Raw genomic sequence first — 15,665 nt, forward strand, 5'->3', positions numbered from 1 at the left:
GTACTACAAACCACCCCTACTACAGGTTACGTCTCTACAATGAAACAACCAATTAGGCAATGTAATCAGAGCCCCTTCCTCTAGAACCATTGGGTGCTTCTCAATTCTTATTTGGAGCTTCTCAGCTCCACCCCCTGTAGGATGCGAGGGAAGTCTGCAAGAAAAGAAAAGCAGGATGGAGGAATTGAAGGAAAGCTTATTTATACATTGGAATACTTGATCACTCGCACGTCACTTCACATCATCATCAGCAGCGCTCAAAGGATCTGCCCTTATGTTGTTGAAGTTTGGTTATTTAAGAAATTCATAGTAAATAATAATAAAGCAAGACAACCTGTTGAATTAGGCTATGTGAGATGTGTGGTTTATATAAACTGCAAAGGTAAAGTATAAATTAAATTATTGTGACCAATGTGAAGTGGGAGGAGAATGTATTTGTGCGTCACGTTTAGTCGATACAACTCTTCCACAAAATACACCTGTGCATCCTCACTCATAGCTCCTCTGGAAGCCTCCTCACTCCTCATTCCTCGCCTCCTTGCGGAGCAATTAGAGAATTGAGATGTCGTTCAAGATGGCAGAGCTCAATCGGTTTCCGGGGTTTTTTTTAGGATGGTGGACAGAGGAGTGAGGAAACGAGGAGGGATATTGAGAAGCACCCATTGATGTCATCTGTAGTACTGCTCTTCTTCTACTTCACTCTCCTTGCTTTTTAAGCTTCACTATTACCACCTTGTGATAAGGCATACAGATCATATTAGATCACATAGATCACCAGATAAGTCCTCCTGTTTGCTTTTTCTTTGTACTTAAAGTATATTAATTATGAAACTCTACAGTAGATTTGAATTTTATTAGAGTAAAATTTGGGGATGGGGGTAGGTTTTAGCTAAAATTACCATAGGTCTATTTGATTGTACAATTTATTTGATATTTTACTTATAGCTGTTATTTCATACTTCATAAGATTCGAAAGTGTCACGGGGTGACAAATAAGCCCGGGACTATCCCTGCTAGAGAAATGTCCCCGCTGAGATTTGGGAAGCGAAACACCGTCCCAAAGCCTGGGTGAGTGCCTGTCGCTATGGTAACCTAGTGGCGGATTGACAGCAGGTGTGGGTTATTTGCGCTGAGCGTTTGAATGGGGCCACACTAGCTCATGAGAGTATAAAAAGTCAGAGGAAGAGAAAGTGAGGGTGGTTCTTCCCCGGGACGAGGAGAGGTGAGGCGCGCAGTACGTGAGCGGCCGTGGCAGGAGGCCGCGGGAGAGAGAGGACGAGAGAGAGAGAGACAGACGAGAGAGACAGATGAGAGAGACAGATGAGAGAGCCAGAGAGAACTTCGGCTGGATTGCGGGCGGAGGCCTTGGTGCACTGTGGGTCTGTTGAGTTGCAGTTTTATTGTGGAAATGAGCACGAGTGAAACCTTACAGTGTGTGGTGGAAATGTGAGTGTGGGAATTGTTTCTGCTGTTCACTCGCAATCACAGCTGTCCATTCCTCCCTCTGTCTGAGTCCAGTGAAGAGCCTGCTAATGCTGTGAGTTACACGTGTCTATTCCTCCCTCTGTCTGGGTCCAGTGAAGAGCCTGTTGATGCTGTGAGTTACACGTGTCTATTCCTCTCTCTGTCTGAGTCCAGTGAGGAGCCTGCTAATGCTGTGAGTTACACGTGTCTATTCCTCCCTCTGTCTGAGTCCAGTGAAGAGCCGGCTAATGCTTGAAGAGCCTGCTAATGCTGGAAGAGCCTGCTAATGCTGTGAGTTACACGTGTCTATTCCTCCCTCTGTCTGAGTCCAGTGAAGAGCCTGCTAATGCTGTGCCAAGAAACGCGAAGAGAACGCTGAAGAGAATGCGGAAGCTGTGGATTATGTCCATTCCTCTCTCTGTCCGAAGGTGCTGAGAGACGCGAAGAGAACGCTGAAGAGAATGCGGAAGCTGTGGATTATGTCCATTCCTCTCTCTGTCCGAAGGTGCTGAGAAACGCGAAGAGAACGCTGAAGAGAATGCGGAAGCTGTGGATTATGTCCATTCCTCTCTCTGTCCGAAGGTGCTGAGAAACGCGAAGAGAACGCTGAAGAGAATGCGGAAGCTGTGGATTATGTCCATTCCTCTCTCTGTCCGAAGGTGCTGAGAAACGCGAAGAGAACGCTGAAGAGAATGCGGAAGCTGTGGATTATGTCCATTCCTCTCTCTGTCCGAAGGTGCTGAGAAACGCGAAGAGAACGCTGAAGAGAATGCGGAAGCTGTGGATTATGTCCATTCCTCTCTCTGTCCGAAGGTGCTGAGAAACGCGAAGAGAACGCTGAAGAGAACACGGAAGCTGTGGATTATGTCCATTCCTCTCTCTGTCCGAAGGTGCTGAGAAATGCGAAGAGATACATGAAGAGAACCTGAACTGAAGAGACTTTTAACATTGTTTTTATTATTTAATAAAGAGTATATTTATTTTGAATGCTGTGTCCGCCATTTCCTTTGTGTCCATGGCCGGCTCCTCAGGGGCGGCACGCAAGCGAAGGGGTGGGCGCCCCGCTGGCGCTCCACCCCGACCTGTGACAAAAGCACTATAAGTTAGCCTTACAAACATTTCATACATAAAACATACGATAAAGGTACTTGAAAAGATTGTTTCAGTCAATGACTTCCCTAACCAACAATAAGTATACTTTAAGTTAATTTTATTAAGTATGAACTTAAGTAAAGTTCAAGTATATTTTTTCAGTATACTTTATGTAGTAAGTATACTAATATCAATTAAGTAGTAGTACTACTTGGTACTAAATTGGCCCACTTTTTAGAGTATAAAAGTATTCTTTTAAGTATACTTTAAGTGTAACAGTAGTAAACTTTGAGTAAACAACTAGTTTACAACTAGGTTTTTCGTTTGTACCGCAACTATACTACAAGTGAATTTATAAGGGTAGTGCTGGGTAGTAACTGATTACATCTGGATTGCATAATCAGATTCCAAAAAAATAAGTAATTAGATTATGTTACATTTTAAAATACTTGTAATCAAACATTATTACGTTATTCTCACAATAGCCGTAAATTATTCATTAATTATTCATGGTACAAGATTATCCTATTCAAATCAATGTGATAAATGAGATAGGTCAAACATGATCTAAAAAGTTATTAAAAAGTATTTCAAAATACATTACCTAAAATGAGTAATCTAGATTACATTACTAACTACAATCATTGTCATGTAATTTGGAATCAGTTACTGTTTACAATTTGTAAGTAATCTACCCAGAACTGGTTGCTATACTGTGTAAATGACTGCCTACATATATGTGGGTCACTTTTTAAAAAAATTCACGCAACACAGCGTTGCAGCAGAGGGAAGAGTAACTTCTCCTCATGGCGTGGAGATTTTAATTTTGCTTAGTACCCCCTTGACAGGCTGTTTTGTGTGTTTATTTCTGAGCGAGATGCGTTCGTTTGTTGTATGGTGTTGTTTAGTCGTTTAGCTCTGTTTGTTGATTGATTCAGATTTTTTTCATGTCCTTTTTGTGTATATGTATATTCATAAGTATGTATTTATTTCATCATGTCTTTTATTGTGTATATTCATTGTATTAATTACTTTAGTTATTTATTTGTGTAGTTTCACGGTGCTTCAACGAGTTAAAGTAAATGCATGCTTAATGGCACTCATGATGAGCTAATAAAAGAGAATGCACCCATCAGAAACTCTCTGTCATGTTTTTTTGGAAACCAAGGGGCAGCTACATACTGCAAGTATACTTGTAAGTTTTTTCAAGTGATACAAATACTTAACTATTTATATTGGCCCATTATTTTCACACTTACTACTATGTTCCTATTTAGGTGTTATTTTTTATCCTTGAAATATAATTTCAACTGTACATTAACTCTTTCCCCGTCAGCATTTTTTAAAAGCCATTTTTGATAATTCTCACAATTTTCATGGCTCCCAGAATATTTTGTTGTAGGGTTCCCTTTCGAGAATGGTCATTTCATATTGCCTAGCTAATAAGCAGTGGGGAAACTCCTTTCCTCGAGAAATATTGAAGCCTATATTTAAAATGCAGTGCAGCTGCACAGCGAGCACAGCAGAGCGTCTAGCTCGCCCTTTGGCTGTGCTGCAACAACTGCACACCCCATGGTGAAGTGCCTCTGACGCGCAAACCAATCAGGTGACTGCGCGCCAGAGCATGTCAGAGGCCGCCAAAATGGGCGGGGCTTATGGCTATAAAAAGCCCATATTTTGCAATAATATCAGATTTTATCTCCTTCAGCGACAGTTCACGTCTCTGTCTCCTCTGAAGCCTTCGCCGTGGAAACAAGCCTTTTACAGCAAGAACGAGCCTTGTACACACATAGAAGCCGCTTCTTTTCTGTTGCCGTTCTCCTGTGGCCATTCGGCGAACTATGCATATCCTTTTTGCTACTGTGTGCTCGCCGCTGCGACGCTCAGTCTAAAAGAGCAATTTCGCGAGTGTTGTTCGCAGACCCAGCACTGCGCTCTACGAAGGCTACCACTCAGGCGATCGGCAGAAACATGGCTAAACTCGTCGTGCTCGAGCGCCACCTCTGGCTGAACCTCACCGACATCAAGGAGGCGGACAGGACAGCTTTCCTCGACTCTCCAGTCTCCAGCACCAGTCTCTTCGGCGACGCGGTGAAGGGGTTTTCGGAGAGATTCACCGAAGTGCAGAAGTCGTCCCAGGCTATGCGACACTTCTTGCCAAAGCGCTCCAGCTCCGCTTCGAGTCGCCCCAAGACTACACCACCTTCTCAGCCAGCAAAGCCAGTGCCTCAGGTCTCTCAGCCCCTCCCCCCTGCAACTGATACCCATTGTCGCTCACGGCCATCTAAGCGCTACCAGCTGCCTCGGCGCCAGGGCCCCTGAAGTCTCCGAAGACCGGAAAGAGAGAGGGTCTGAGTCTCGCACTGGCCGGACTGCCCTCAAAAAGAGCTCATCTAAATCTCCCAGCTCCCTGTTCAGCTCAGGCGGCTGGAGATGTCTGTACTGTAGACAATACAAACAAACACTGTTTTTACAGCGACCCAAATAAAGCACACAAAGAGTATGTTTCAAACACACAACACCCGGGTAACCGGTCCCCCTTCACTAGGCGGCCCTTCCCCAGTTGGGCTAGTCAAGCCAGCCCCAAAGAGAATATGTGCACAAAACACAACACAAAGGTATTAGGTCCCCCTATGTTAGGTGGCCCAACCCCAAAATTCATTCAAACCCTAGCCACAAGGGCCCAGGCCTGGCAAGCCATCCCCGATGTGTTGAGTTGGGTTATGAACACTATAAAGCGAGATTATTCACTCCAATTCGCTCGCAGATCCCCGCGGTTTCAGGCGGTCGTCGAGACTTCGGTGAGAAGCAGCGTGGCTCACGTGCTTCGCACCGAAATACAAAATCTACAAGCAAAAGGGCCGATAGAGTTTGTGTGCAGCATACATGTGAAAAAGTATTTAATAGGCTACTCAAAAGTGTAAACGCAGTATAACTCAAGTATACTTCAGTGTAATTTTAAGTATATTTCTGAGAAGTACATAAAAAGTAGACTGATAGTATGCATTCTTAATTTTTATTGAAAAAAATATATACTAATAGCACACTTGAATAAACTTCTTTTTTTGGAAGGGTTGTTTCTTTGAGGCATAACCTGAAGGGGAATGGCTTGTAGTAATGCGAGATGCCGAGACCCTTCTCAAATAACATCTCAGAAAAAAAAAGGATTTACATAATATTATATAAACATGAAAATATCTGCTTAATGCCATTATGATATTTGACAGGAAACATTTTAGTTTGAGGCATATTATAGATTAGCAAAACACTTAAAATGTTACAAATCCTTTAAATTGCACATTGAATAGTTGCCTGCGTGATGTACATGTGCTATAAGTGTAACATTTATTTTACTGCTCTGCCATGCATTGCTGCTGATGTGGATCTAAAAAAAATGAGTGAGCCTTCACCTGCCATGACCAGCTGTAGAGTGCAGAGGTCACTGCCATACTGGTTGTTTGCCATGAAGATAAGCTGCCCTACATCTGTGCTTTTCACTTTGGCAATGTGGAGGGCATGCTGGTCATCATCAGGCATGGTCATCTCTAATGCACCAGGTTTGTTGACAAGCACCACTCCCCTTCTGGTAAACAATGTCATTCTTAAAATTCACAATTTATATTGTAGTTTGAATAGGGTGACCATACGTCCTGTTTAACCAGGACATGTCTGGCCAGGATTTCGAGATCGCCCAAAATGCCCGGGGATTCGGCTTTTGCTTTCTACAGTCACCATTCATTATGTTTACATTATTACATTATTTGACACTGACACGTACGTGCCAGCTTTGCAGGTCATGCATTCTGCTTCACACGGATCACGATCGAGACGAAAACACAGGAATTTTCTTAGCAATGCTAAAACGCACATCAACCGATCACTTAATTGTTTAGCGTTCATGTAAACACTACATTCAGATTCACCAATCAGAATTAATTCAGTCCTACTGAATCAAAAGGTGTGCATGTAAACAAAATGAATGGCGACGAAAGCCGAATCCCGGATATTTTGGGGCGATCTCGAAATCCTGGCCGGACATTTCCTGGAAAAAGAGGACGTATGGTCACCCTAAGTTTGAATGTTTGGTTTGCATTTGTCACTAACCTTTTCCACATGCATATTGCTTGGACATGATTAAGGGTTATTGTGATGGTGACAGGCTGGTTCTCAACTACATACACAATATCAGGTTTGTCCAGGAAGACGGGAGCTTTGTGTAAATACTGTCCTAAGATATGGAAAAATAATGAAAACATGATTTCAGCAAGTCTACACACATTCATGATTTCCCAGGCAAAAAAGTCTATGACAATTGCATTAATTTACAGTGCAGCATACCAGAAGGTGCTGTATGAATCATCAGGAACAGCATGAAAACATGTCATCAAAAAGTTGGGATATCTACAAATGTATCTACTGTGAGTACAGAGAACTTGAGCACAATTTTTTTCTATACCTCTGTCAATGAGCTGGACCAGGTCAGTGGGTTGTGAGGGTTTGCTGAACGCTTTTCCGATGGCACTAAGGACTCTGAAGGAATAACACACTCCCTTAGAAAGTGAGGGAACCGTATAAGAGGTGTCTCTGAGGCTGGAGGCAATGGTTGTCCATTGGGTGGAGCCCAGAGCTTGTTGTTGAACAACGTACATGAGTGAAGCAGGATCTGAAATGAATGAAGGACAAGGAAAATGCTATAGGGGAGGCTAGGATTAACAGGTATACTTTGACTGAGATGACTGAGAAGTCATTGGATTACTTGAATGGATTTTTGTTTAAATGATTGAAATGACATCTGTGATTAAGTTCAAGATATAATCATGTTTTATTCTCTGACATAACATACATCAGTAATGCCCCCTTGTGATTTTGTAAAGCTTTTATTTGAAAAAGGTGGTTACTAATAAGTGGCCAAATGGAACAACAGAGATTGTCAGGGACATTAAACTTCATCACACTGAACAGGTAAACTCATCTCCTCACTAATCCCGCATTAAAAGCAGAGGTTTTCCATTACACGAGAGTAGATGTTAAAACTTCATGCTGATTTGCACTCTGCTCTCGCCAAGATAAGCACTAAAACGTAGCTTTACAGTAAACTAATGTGATCCATATGTGTCTCCATCCATTTACGTTTACTTCCATATGATGATGTAAATATCTTTCTTTCAGGTTTCAATGGCTGAAGTATACTGCTGGTCCAGGGATCACCTTATTTTCTCCCTGGCGCATCAGCACACACAACGGCTGCGATGCTGGCTCCGGGGATCAACCACAGTGCGGCCTCCCCAGTGCATCAGCATGACAATCGTCTGGATTGAGCAGGTAGTGTACATCTCTGGGGTCTTCAAGTGGGCACCTTCCGTCCTCAGTGTTTCGTCGACTAGCCCATGACACCTCAAGAAGGCTCGATGGTGATTCTGGCGTCCCACCATCACCCCCCTCCGTCCCCCACTCAACTCAGCCCAGCTTACTTATCTGTACATCAGCGTTTCTTTCTTTCTATTGTGCTTGAGATCCCCAGCCAGAATCTTTCCGTCTCAATCACAGCCAGTTGCTGCTCCTCTCTGCTGCTTCAAATAAGTTCTTCACTGTGCGACGCAACTCTTGGCCACTGAATCCGACGTCTCTGAGAAACCGGGTTGTAGAGTGTGCCACAAATCCTCGACAACCCACTTCCACTGGGTAAATGCGGACTCTCCATCCTCGCTGTTCCGCTTCAGTGGCTAGTTGAGCATACCGCAGTTTCTTCCTCTCATACGCCTCATCTACAGCATCCTTCCATGGCACTGTTAACTCTATTAGGTGAACAAGGCGTGCTGATCCAGACCACAAAACAATATCTGGTCGAAGGTTAGTGGTGGCAATCTCAGGTGGAAAAATAAGCCATTGATCAACATCTGCCAGCATTTTCCAGTCTCTAGCAGCTTCCAGTTGTCCTGGATGAGGATTGGTTTTAACACCTTTTCTTGGTGGTTGCTCTTCTGGGCAGAGGAATGTTGTCTTTTGTGTGTAATGTTTTGATAGAACAGGTGGCAACTTATTGGTCATGTTATGCTTGTCTTCCAATGCTAAGGCCAAACATCGCAGCACCTGGTCATGGCGCCAAGTAAACCGTCCTTGGCTAAGAGCCACCTTACACCCTGTCAAAATGTGCCTTAATGTTGCAGGTGATGAACACAAAGGACATGAGGGATCCTCTCCTACCCAGAGGTTTAGGTTCTGTGGTGGGAGAACATTATATGTTGACCTGATGAGGAAACTGATTCTACTCTTTTCCATTGACCACAGGTCTTGCCAGCCAATCTTGCGTTGTTCCACCCATCTCATCCATTCTCCCTGCTTGGCCTGGGAAATGGCCTTTTTACACCTCATCCTCTCCTCCTGCTTTTGCACCTCGTTGACTACCAGCTTCCTCCTTTGAGCTGGTGCTGCCTTGGAGCTAAACTGAGACCAAGACCCCCTCTTCCATGCTGAACTTGCCCCATGATATCACCAATTCGAAGGGCAGCCTTTACAGTATATTGCATGTTCAGATATTCAAACAACAAAATATTCTGGGGGCCCATGAAAGTTTTGTGGAAATAATCAAAAATGCTGGCGGTGGCTGGCAACTTAAAGGGGTCATCGGATGCAAAATTCCTTTTAACATGGTGTTTGCATATAAATGTGTCTTTGCAGTGTGTGGACAAGCCCCCTACAATGAAAAAAATCCATTCACTCCTTTTTTTTTAATCCTCAAAAAGCCTAAACACACTAAACACAAACTTTACATGAAGACCCTAAAGAATCATACCGACTTGTGGAAAATGGGCATCTGATAGCCCCTTTAAAAAAATAAATAAATAAAAAATAAAAAAAAAACACACTGAAAGATTTAGGTGGTGGCAAAATGTACCCACTGTCACATCTTATCACACTCTCCACTGGTTGTCAATTAATTATCACAGCTTATAGAACATGATAAACTAATTTTAAACAAAAAATATCAGGAACTATCATGCCAGGATAGTTTAAGAAAAGACAAATTTACCGATGGATGGGTCCAGGTTTTTTGGTCCTTTCCAGCTCAATGAGACCGTTCTCCCAGTTACAGATCCAATTACTGGAGGACCATCAGGTGGCTCAGGAAGTCTAACTGTCAAGAAGCTACAATGTTAGTGAGGCAGACACATAATGTTACAATACTACTATATATGAGAGGAAGTTCCATCTTACCCACAACGTATAGATGAGCATAGCAGGCAGCCTTCCCCACTTTATTGGAGATGACACATTTATATACACCACTGTGGCCATGACACACAGAATTAATGACCAGACTGTGAACATCCCTGTCTAGAAGAGGTATATGAAAGGATATGATTAAAGACGACATATATTCGGGAGACAATAAATGTAGTAAACGTATAAGAACCTCCCAGTTAGAATTCAAGGCAGTGTTAGACTATAGATGGCCACTAATATCCTTTAAAATGGTTTTGACAATATTTTTGTGGACTTACACTGTATCATCTTTCCGTCATCAGTGCTCTCTATCATCTTGCCATTGTGGAACCAAATGATTTTGGGGTATGGCAGGCCTGTTACCCTGCACTTCAATACTGCTTCTTTCCCTTCTACTACTTCCAGGTCACTGAGAGGTTTTATGAAGTCTGGCATTGTCTTATGTTCCACCTCTCCCTCAGACACCTCAGGCTCCTCAGGGATTGATGGCATCTTTTCTAAACTGGACCTGAGTGCAAAATGAACAGACAAATGAGACAGAAAAAGAATAAAGAATGTTAATTATACATTGATAAGAAAAGTTGGTCTTCTTACATGTGAGTAGATATGGCCGGTCGAGGTTCCTGTACATAGAGTTCAGCTGAGCTCTCTGCTTCTCCATGAACATTTCGAGCAATTACTGTGTAAAATCCCTCACTCTCCTTGTTAACATGAGTGATGAGCAAAGAGTGATGCCCATTTACTTGGAGAATGTGAATATTATCAGTCTCCACCACAGGTTGTTCTAGGACACAAAATAGGTATTTTTAATCAGTGTTGACAAATGTCTTTGTTGCTTTTGTTCCAGGCAGAGTTATTTCAGAAAAAATCTTCTGCAGCTGACTCTTTTATTTTACCACAATGAGTCCAGGTGACTTCAGGAGGGGGAAATCCACTGACTTTGCAATCAAATTGTGCAGACCAGCCCTCAGTAGTCTCCAGTACCTCCAGTTTCCGTGTAAAGAGTGGCTCCTTAGATGGAATCACCAGAAGATTAGCTGTACAAGTGAGTTTTTCTGTACCATACAAGTAGGAAAAATAAGCACAGTTAATATTCAGAAGTTATACAAGCAAATAAGCATTACTGCAAAACAATATTAATTATACTATATCAGTGGTTCCCAGCCCTGCTCCTGGAGTACCCCCAACACTGCACGTTTTCTTTGTCTCCCTAATCAAACATGAGCTGATGAGTTGAATCAGGTGTGTTTGATTAGGGAGACAAAGAAAACGTGCAGTGTTGGGGATACTCCAGGAGCAGGGTTGGGAACCACTGTACTATATTATAGATGGCCTATTATTGATGCATATATGATGTAATACAGCTATGCTCACTTTTCACAGTTGGTATGACTCCTACCTTTTGCTGAACTGACTTTGCAAGTATAGCTTCCACTGTAGTCTTCATGTGCAGATTTAAACAGAAGATGGCATCGATGTCCATCAAACTGCATCTTACAATCAAATAGTGCTGGCTGTATCAACTTCCCATTGACTAGCCAATCAACATCCAAAGCCTGTGGCCCAGTTATGAAACATTCAAACAAGGCTATATCTCCTGCCTTGACTTTCACATCCTGCATTGGTCTGGCAATGGTCAGAGATGACTCAGCAGTAGCTGCTTGGCAGAAAAGAACAGTTACAAGTCATGTACAATCCGAAGTTCAAGCCTTAGCTTGAAATAGAATTGCTTGCAGAAACATCAACATTTATTGACAAGATTAAATGCAAGTGACTTGTTCCAGAATTTTTTTTGTTATGCTGGTTGAAAGTCTCTTCTCATCCTGATAGAAATCACTAAGTTAGGTAGTCTAAATGTAATGTATATATGGTCTGTGGAAGGTGTAGGACCATAAAATGTTCATCTAATCATTGCCCTCATTCCAAAAGGGCAACGATGTCCTAACTGTATGTCAACGTATGTATTTCACACCTCCGCGAACCCTGCTTGCATAGACATCACAAGTCAACAGTGTGTTTTATGCTATGCAGAGTTAGACAGATGTTAGTTACCGAGCACCACAAACCAAAACTTTTACAGTTCCTCCTGAACCAAAACATCGCACTAATGCTGCTTTCATGACTTGAATTTATGCGTTTCAATGGCAGTATTATCTATATTATCAACGCGAAATTAATCTGCAGCAGTCAGGTGATACAGGTCAGTACTCTTTTAAGGTGTTTATGTTTATTATTATTGTAATGTGATGTGCTTTGAGACATGAGGTAGTTCATGTGAGACATGAGGTATTTCATGCGCATTCATGTGTTTTGGAGGAGGCGTGGTTTTGGAGATGCTCTGAAGGGAGGGTGGGATCTTATGCTTTCAAATCTAGCTCCCTATTGCTAGCCTCTCCAAAAACCGCCTACCCTACCTTTAACCCCCTGAGGTCGACGGTATCGCCGGCGATACCAGCTCGCTTTTTTTTTTATCAGTGTAAAAGAAACTCATAAATACTCTGTTGACTTTGATTTTCCATAGGAGTTTCATACATCAATCGATTCTGTTAAATGTGTATTATTTTTGTGTATACTCACAATAAAAACAAAGTGTTGTGCTTTTTGCCAAATAAATAAAAATAAACACGAAGCGAGTTCTGCCTTCTCTCTGTCAGTGTAGTCCATTCTGAAACGCGTCCGAAAATGAACTGTAACTCAGCGAATACTCAGTCAAACAGACATACAGACACACAGGCATGAAGCTTGAATTCTCTTCTTTTAAATGAAGTAATTTAAATGAAGTAATCCACGCAAACTGTGAACGCCCTCATATCAGCTCGAGAAAACAAGTTGAATCAGATCATTGTAGCCTACTTGTTTACACCGTCTCACAGCGCTGTGAGGAATAATAATAATGGAAAATGTCCCTCAGAAGTGCGGGTATATCGAGGAGGGAGCTGAGGAATGGTGTAGTAAGTTTTTTTCCTTCTCACGTGGGTTTCTGTTTATGAATGAATGAACGGCAGAGATGCGCGCTGTTTACCACAGCTCACAAAAAGACAGTTTAAATTTAAATCGCGTGTGTGAATGAATGATGATGTTTTAGCAAACTGTATTGCTATACTGAGATGAGTAAAATCGACTGAAATATGTTGAAATAAAGTGTCTAGGTTTTGACATAAATGCAAATATAAATGTAATTTTACAAAATATTATCGATTTTCAAATACTGCTGTATTGAATGAACAGCTTTTAGCAAACTCTATTGCTATACTGAGATGAGGAAAAATATCAAAAATTATCAAAAATAAAGTCATCAAATAATACGTTTTGTATACTTTAGTTTTTAAAAAGAAAGATTACACTTGAATTGTTGTAATTGTAACCTTTTTAATAATAAAATATATATTTATAAGGTAGATGTAAACAAGTAAATATAATTTTTTTCTTTAAATAATTTGTATTGTGTTTTATTAGTGACAAATTTGTGGAGAGGATAAATATTCCAAAACTGAAAATACAGTATGAGAATTAACTGCACAATTACTAGACATGTTTACAGGGCCGGCCCTGACCAATTTGCTGCCCTAGGCAAGATTTTACCTGGCGCCCCATGCATCACAGCCCATTTCACCCTGTCATTGTTCATGATTTAGCATATATATATATATATATATATATATATATATATATATATATATACACACACACACACACACACACACACACACACACATTACAGCAGAACTGTTTCCAACACTCATAATAAAACATCATAATAGAATGATTTCTAAAGGATCATGTGATAGACCGGATGTCACATGTGACACTGAAGACTGGAGTAATGATGCTGAAAATTCAGCTTTGCATCACAGAAATAAATGATAATTTAAAGTATAATAAATTGAAAACAAATTATTTTAAATTGTAATAATATATCACAATATTACATTTTTTTTCTGTATTTTTGATCAAATAAATGCAGGCTTGATGAGCAGAAGAAACTTCTTTCAAAAACATTAAAAATAGTAATGTTTCCAAACTTTTGGCCTGTACTGTATCCCCCAAAACTGCACAACTGTAGAGTAAAAAATTAATAAAAAAGTGATAATAAAAAATGCGTCTTAAAACTGACATGATTGTTACAAAATCACAGTCTGGGGACTCAGAACTCAGAACAACTGCTAACATTAAGTTTAAGGTAAAAATAACTGCCATGAAATTATAGTATCTTACTCCTATGCAATAAATTGTTCATTCACTACATGACTTTACCTCTGTCTTTATCCTCTTCTCTTCTTTTTGGCACTGTATCTATCGCAGACTATATGCTCATTTATAATGTGTCATGTAAATTCGGCCTTACGTCACAATCAGGAAACTTTCACCGTGTCTAGAACTGGCGCGAGCTTCCAGGCCCGTTTCTACGAGCTGTGTGTGAACAAAAGCAGTGCTGTCTACATTGGATGCGGCGTCGGGCACGCTACACAACAAATTACCAACAACTGATCCCGCACGCGCTCTGTTTCTGACGCACTTCATGCACTCGATGGGTGGGGGAAGATTGAAGAGCCGGACTTTTTTTTTTTTTTTTGCTTTATTTGGTAGTATTTCGAATTAATGGTTTTAAAATAGTAGCCTAGCCTATTATTAAAAAAAAAAAATATATAAAAATATAAAAAAAATAAATAAAAAAAAAAATTCACTCGTTCACACATTCTGGCGCCCCTATGGATGAGTGGCGCCCTTAGCATTTGCCTATACCGCCTATGCCGCGGGCCGGCCCTGCATGTTTACCTTGGATATTATACAATTTGCAAGCACAATTTGTAAAAAAAAAAAAAAAAAATTCCGATGCCTCCAACTGTGAACCAATTTGGTAGTGTATATATATATATATATATATATATATATATATATATATATATATGTGTGTGTGTATATATATATGAAGAGTTCAGATGCAAAAGCCTCTAAATGCCATCTGAAATTTTCTTCTAGAATGATCATTTTTATGAAGCTTGTATATTTAAGTTAGCTATAGGTGACACACCTGAATGAATGGCTCATTAATTATGCAGGGGCATTGTCTAATCAGGTGTGAACTACTAAATATGCATGATCGTTTACGCCCCATCCTTATATTGGCTTTCCAAGTGTTTTGCAAAACTTAAATCAATGTATCATTTTATGTGAATGATTAGGCAGGATGATTTTCACATCATTTTGAAGAAAAAACTCTAGGCGAGGACATCCATTAGTCAAAAGTCTTATTGACACATATTTAGTATGTGTTTTGTGGCCTTATTTCAGAAACTTTCATTTTTAGTTTTTTCAATAACCATGCATAAACATTATTCTCTCAAAAATGAAAACATGTACATACATGTGGCTCACATATTATGGTAGTCCTGTTTGTGCTAAATAGAGTGTATTTTTTTTTTTTGCCATTGATATGTTTATAAGCAACTGAAAAAAGCACAAATGTCAGGGCATGTCAGAACATCTCAAGGACCCCAAAAACACCCCAGACTCCAGAGGGTTAAGATGCAGTGGGGTTAAAAAGTCTTAAGACATTGAAAATCATGGATTGTTTTAATTTAAATCTGTAATAAATTAAAAAGTGGGTAACACTTTATTTTACAGTGTCCTTTGTTGCATATGTTACATGCATTTACCGTAGTAAAAACAGTAAATTATTCAGAGCTGCGGTCAGTGCTTAACTCAAGGAGTTCAGTGAAGTTGGCAATATATTCACATAGGCTATTCGAACTTCCCCGATCAATATTCTTGAGCTAAACATTGTTAAAACACAAACGACACCTTTACATTCACAGTAACCTAGACAAAGAGCTACAACCCAATTCTCCTCAAAACGAGCTTTTATAATATAGGCTAAATGGATC

At 40.6% G+C, this 15,665-nt stretch overlaps 1 protein-coding gene across 10 annotated transcripts in view; it reads right to left on the reverse strand.

Annotated features, from left to right (window-relative positions):
* Window positions 1–15,665, reverse strand: part of spega (striated muscle enriched protein kinase a) — a 128,347-nt gene that overhangs the window by 39,386 nt on the left and 73,296 nt on the right. For 7 of the 10 annotated variants that reach the window (XM_079883272.1, XM_079883268.1, XM_079883275.1 and 4 more), the window contains 9 exons: window positions 11,180–11,440; window positions 10,677–10,835; window positions 10,375–10,564; window positions 10,059–10,288; window positions 9,772–9,891; window positions 9,587–9,691; window positions 7,013–7,219; window positions 6,661–6,784; window positions 5,967–6,139 (listed from right to left, as the gene is read on the reverse strand). In XM_079883272.1, the coding sequence (XP_079739398.1) occupies window positions 5,967–6,139; window positions 6,661–6,784; window positions 7,013–7,219; window positions 9,587–9,691; window positions 9,772–9,891; window positions 10,059–10,288; window positions 10,375–10,564; window positions 10,677–10,835; window positions 11,180–11,440 (1,569 nt within the window). The remainder of the gene's footprint in view (window positions 1–5,966; window positions 6,140–6,660; window positions 6,785–7,012; window positions 7,220–9,586; window positions 9,692–9,771; window positions 9,892–10,058; window positions 10,289–10,374; window positions 10,565–10,676; window positions 10,836–11,179; window positions 11,441–15,665) is intronic. The other 3 variants (XM_079883273.1, XM_079883270.1, XM_079883271.1) reach the window with 1 other exon arrangement.

The sequence above is a fragment of the Squalius cephalus genome, assembly GCF_949319135.1.
Source record: "Squalius cephalus genome assembly, chromosome: 10".
In the NCBI taxonomy this organism is placed as follows: domain Eukaryota; kingdom Metazoa; phylum Chordata; class Actinopteri; order Cypriniformes; family Leuciscidae; genus Squalius; species Squalius cephalus.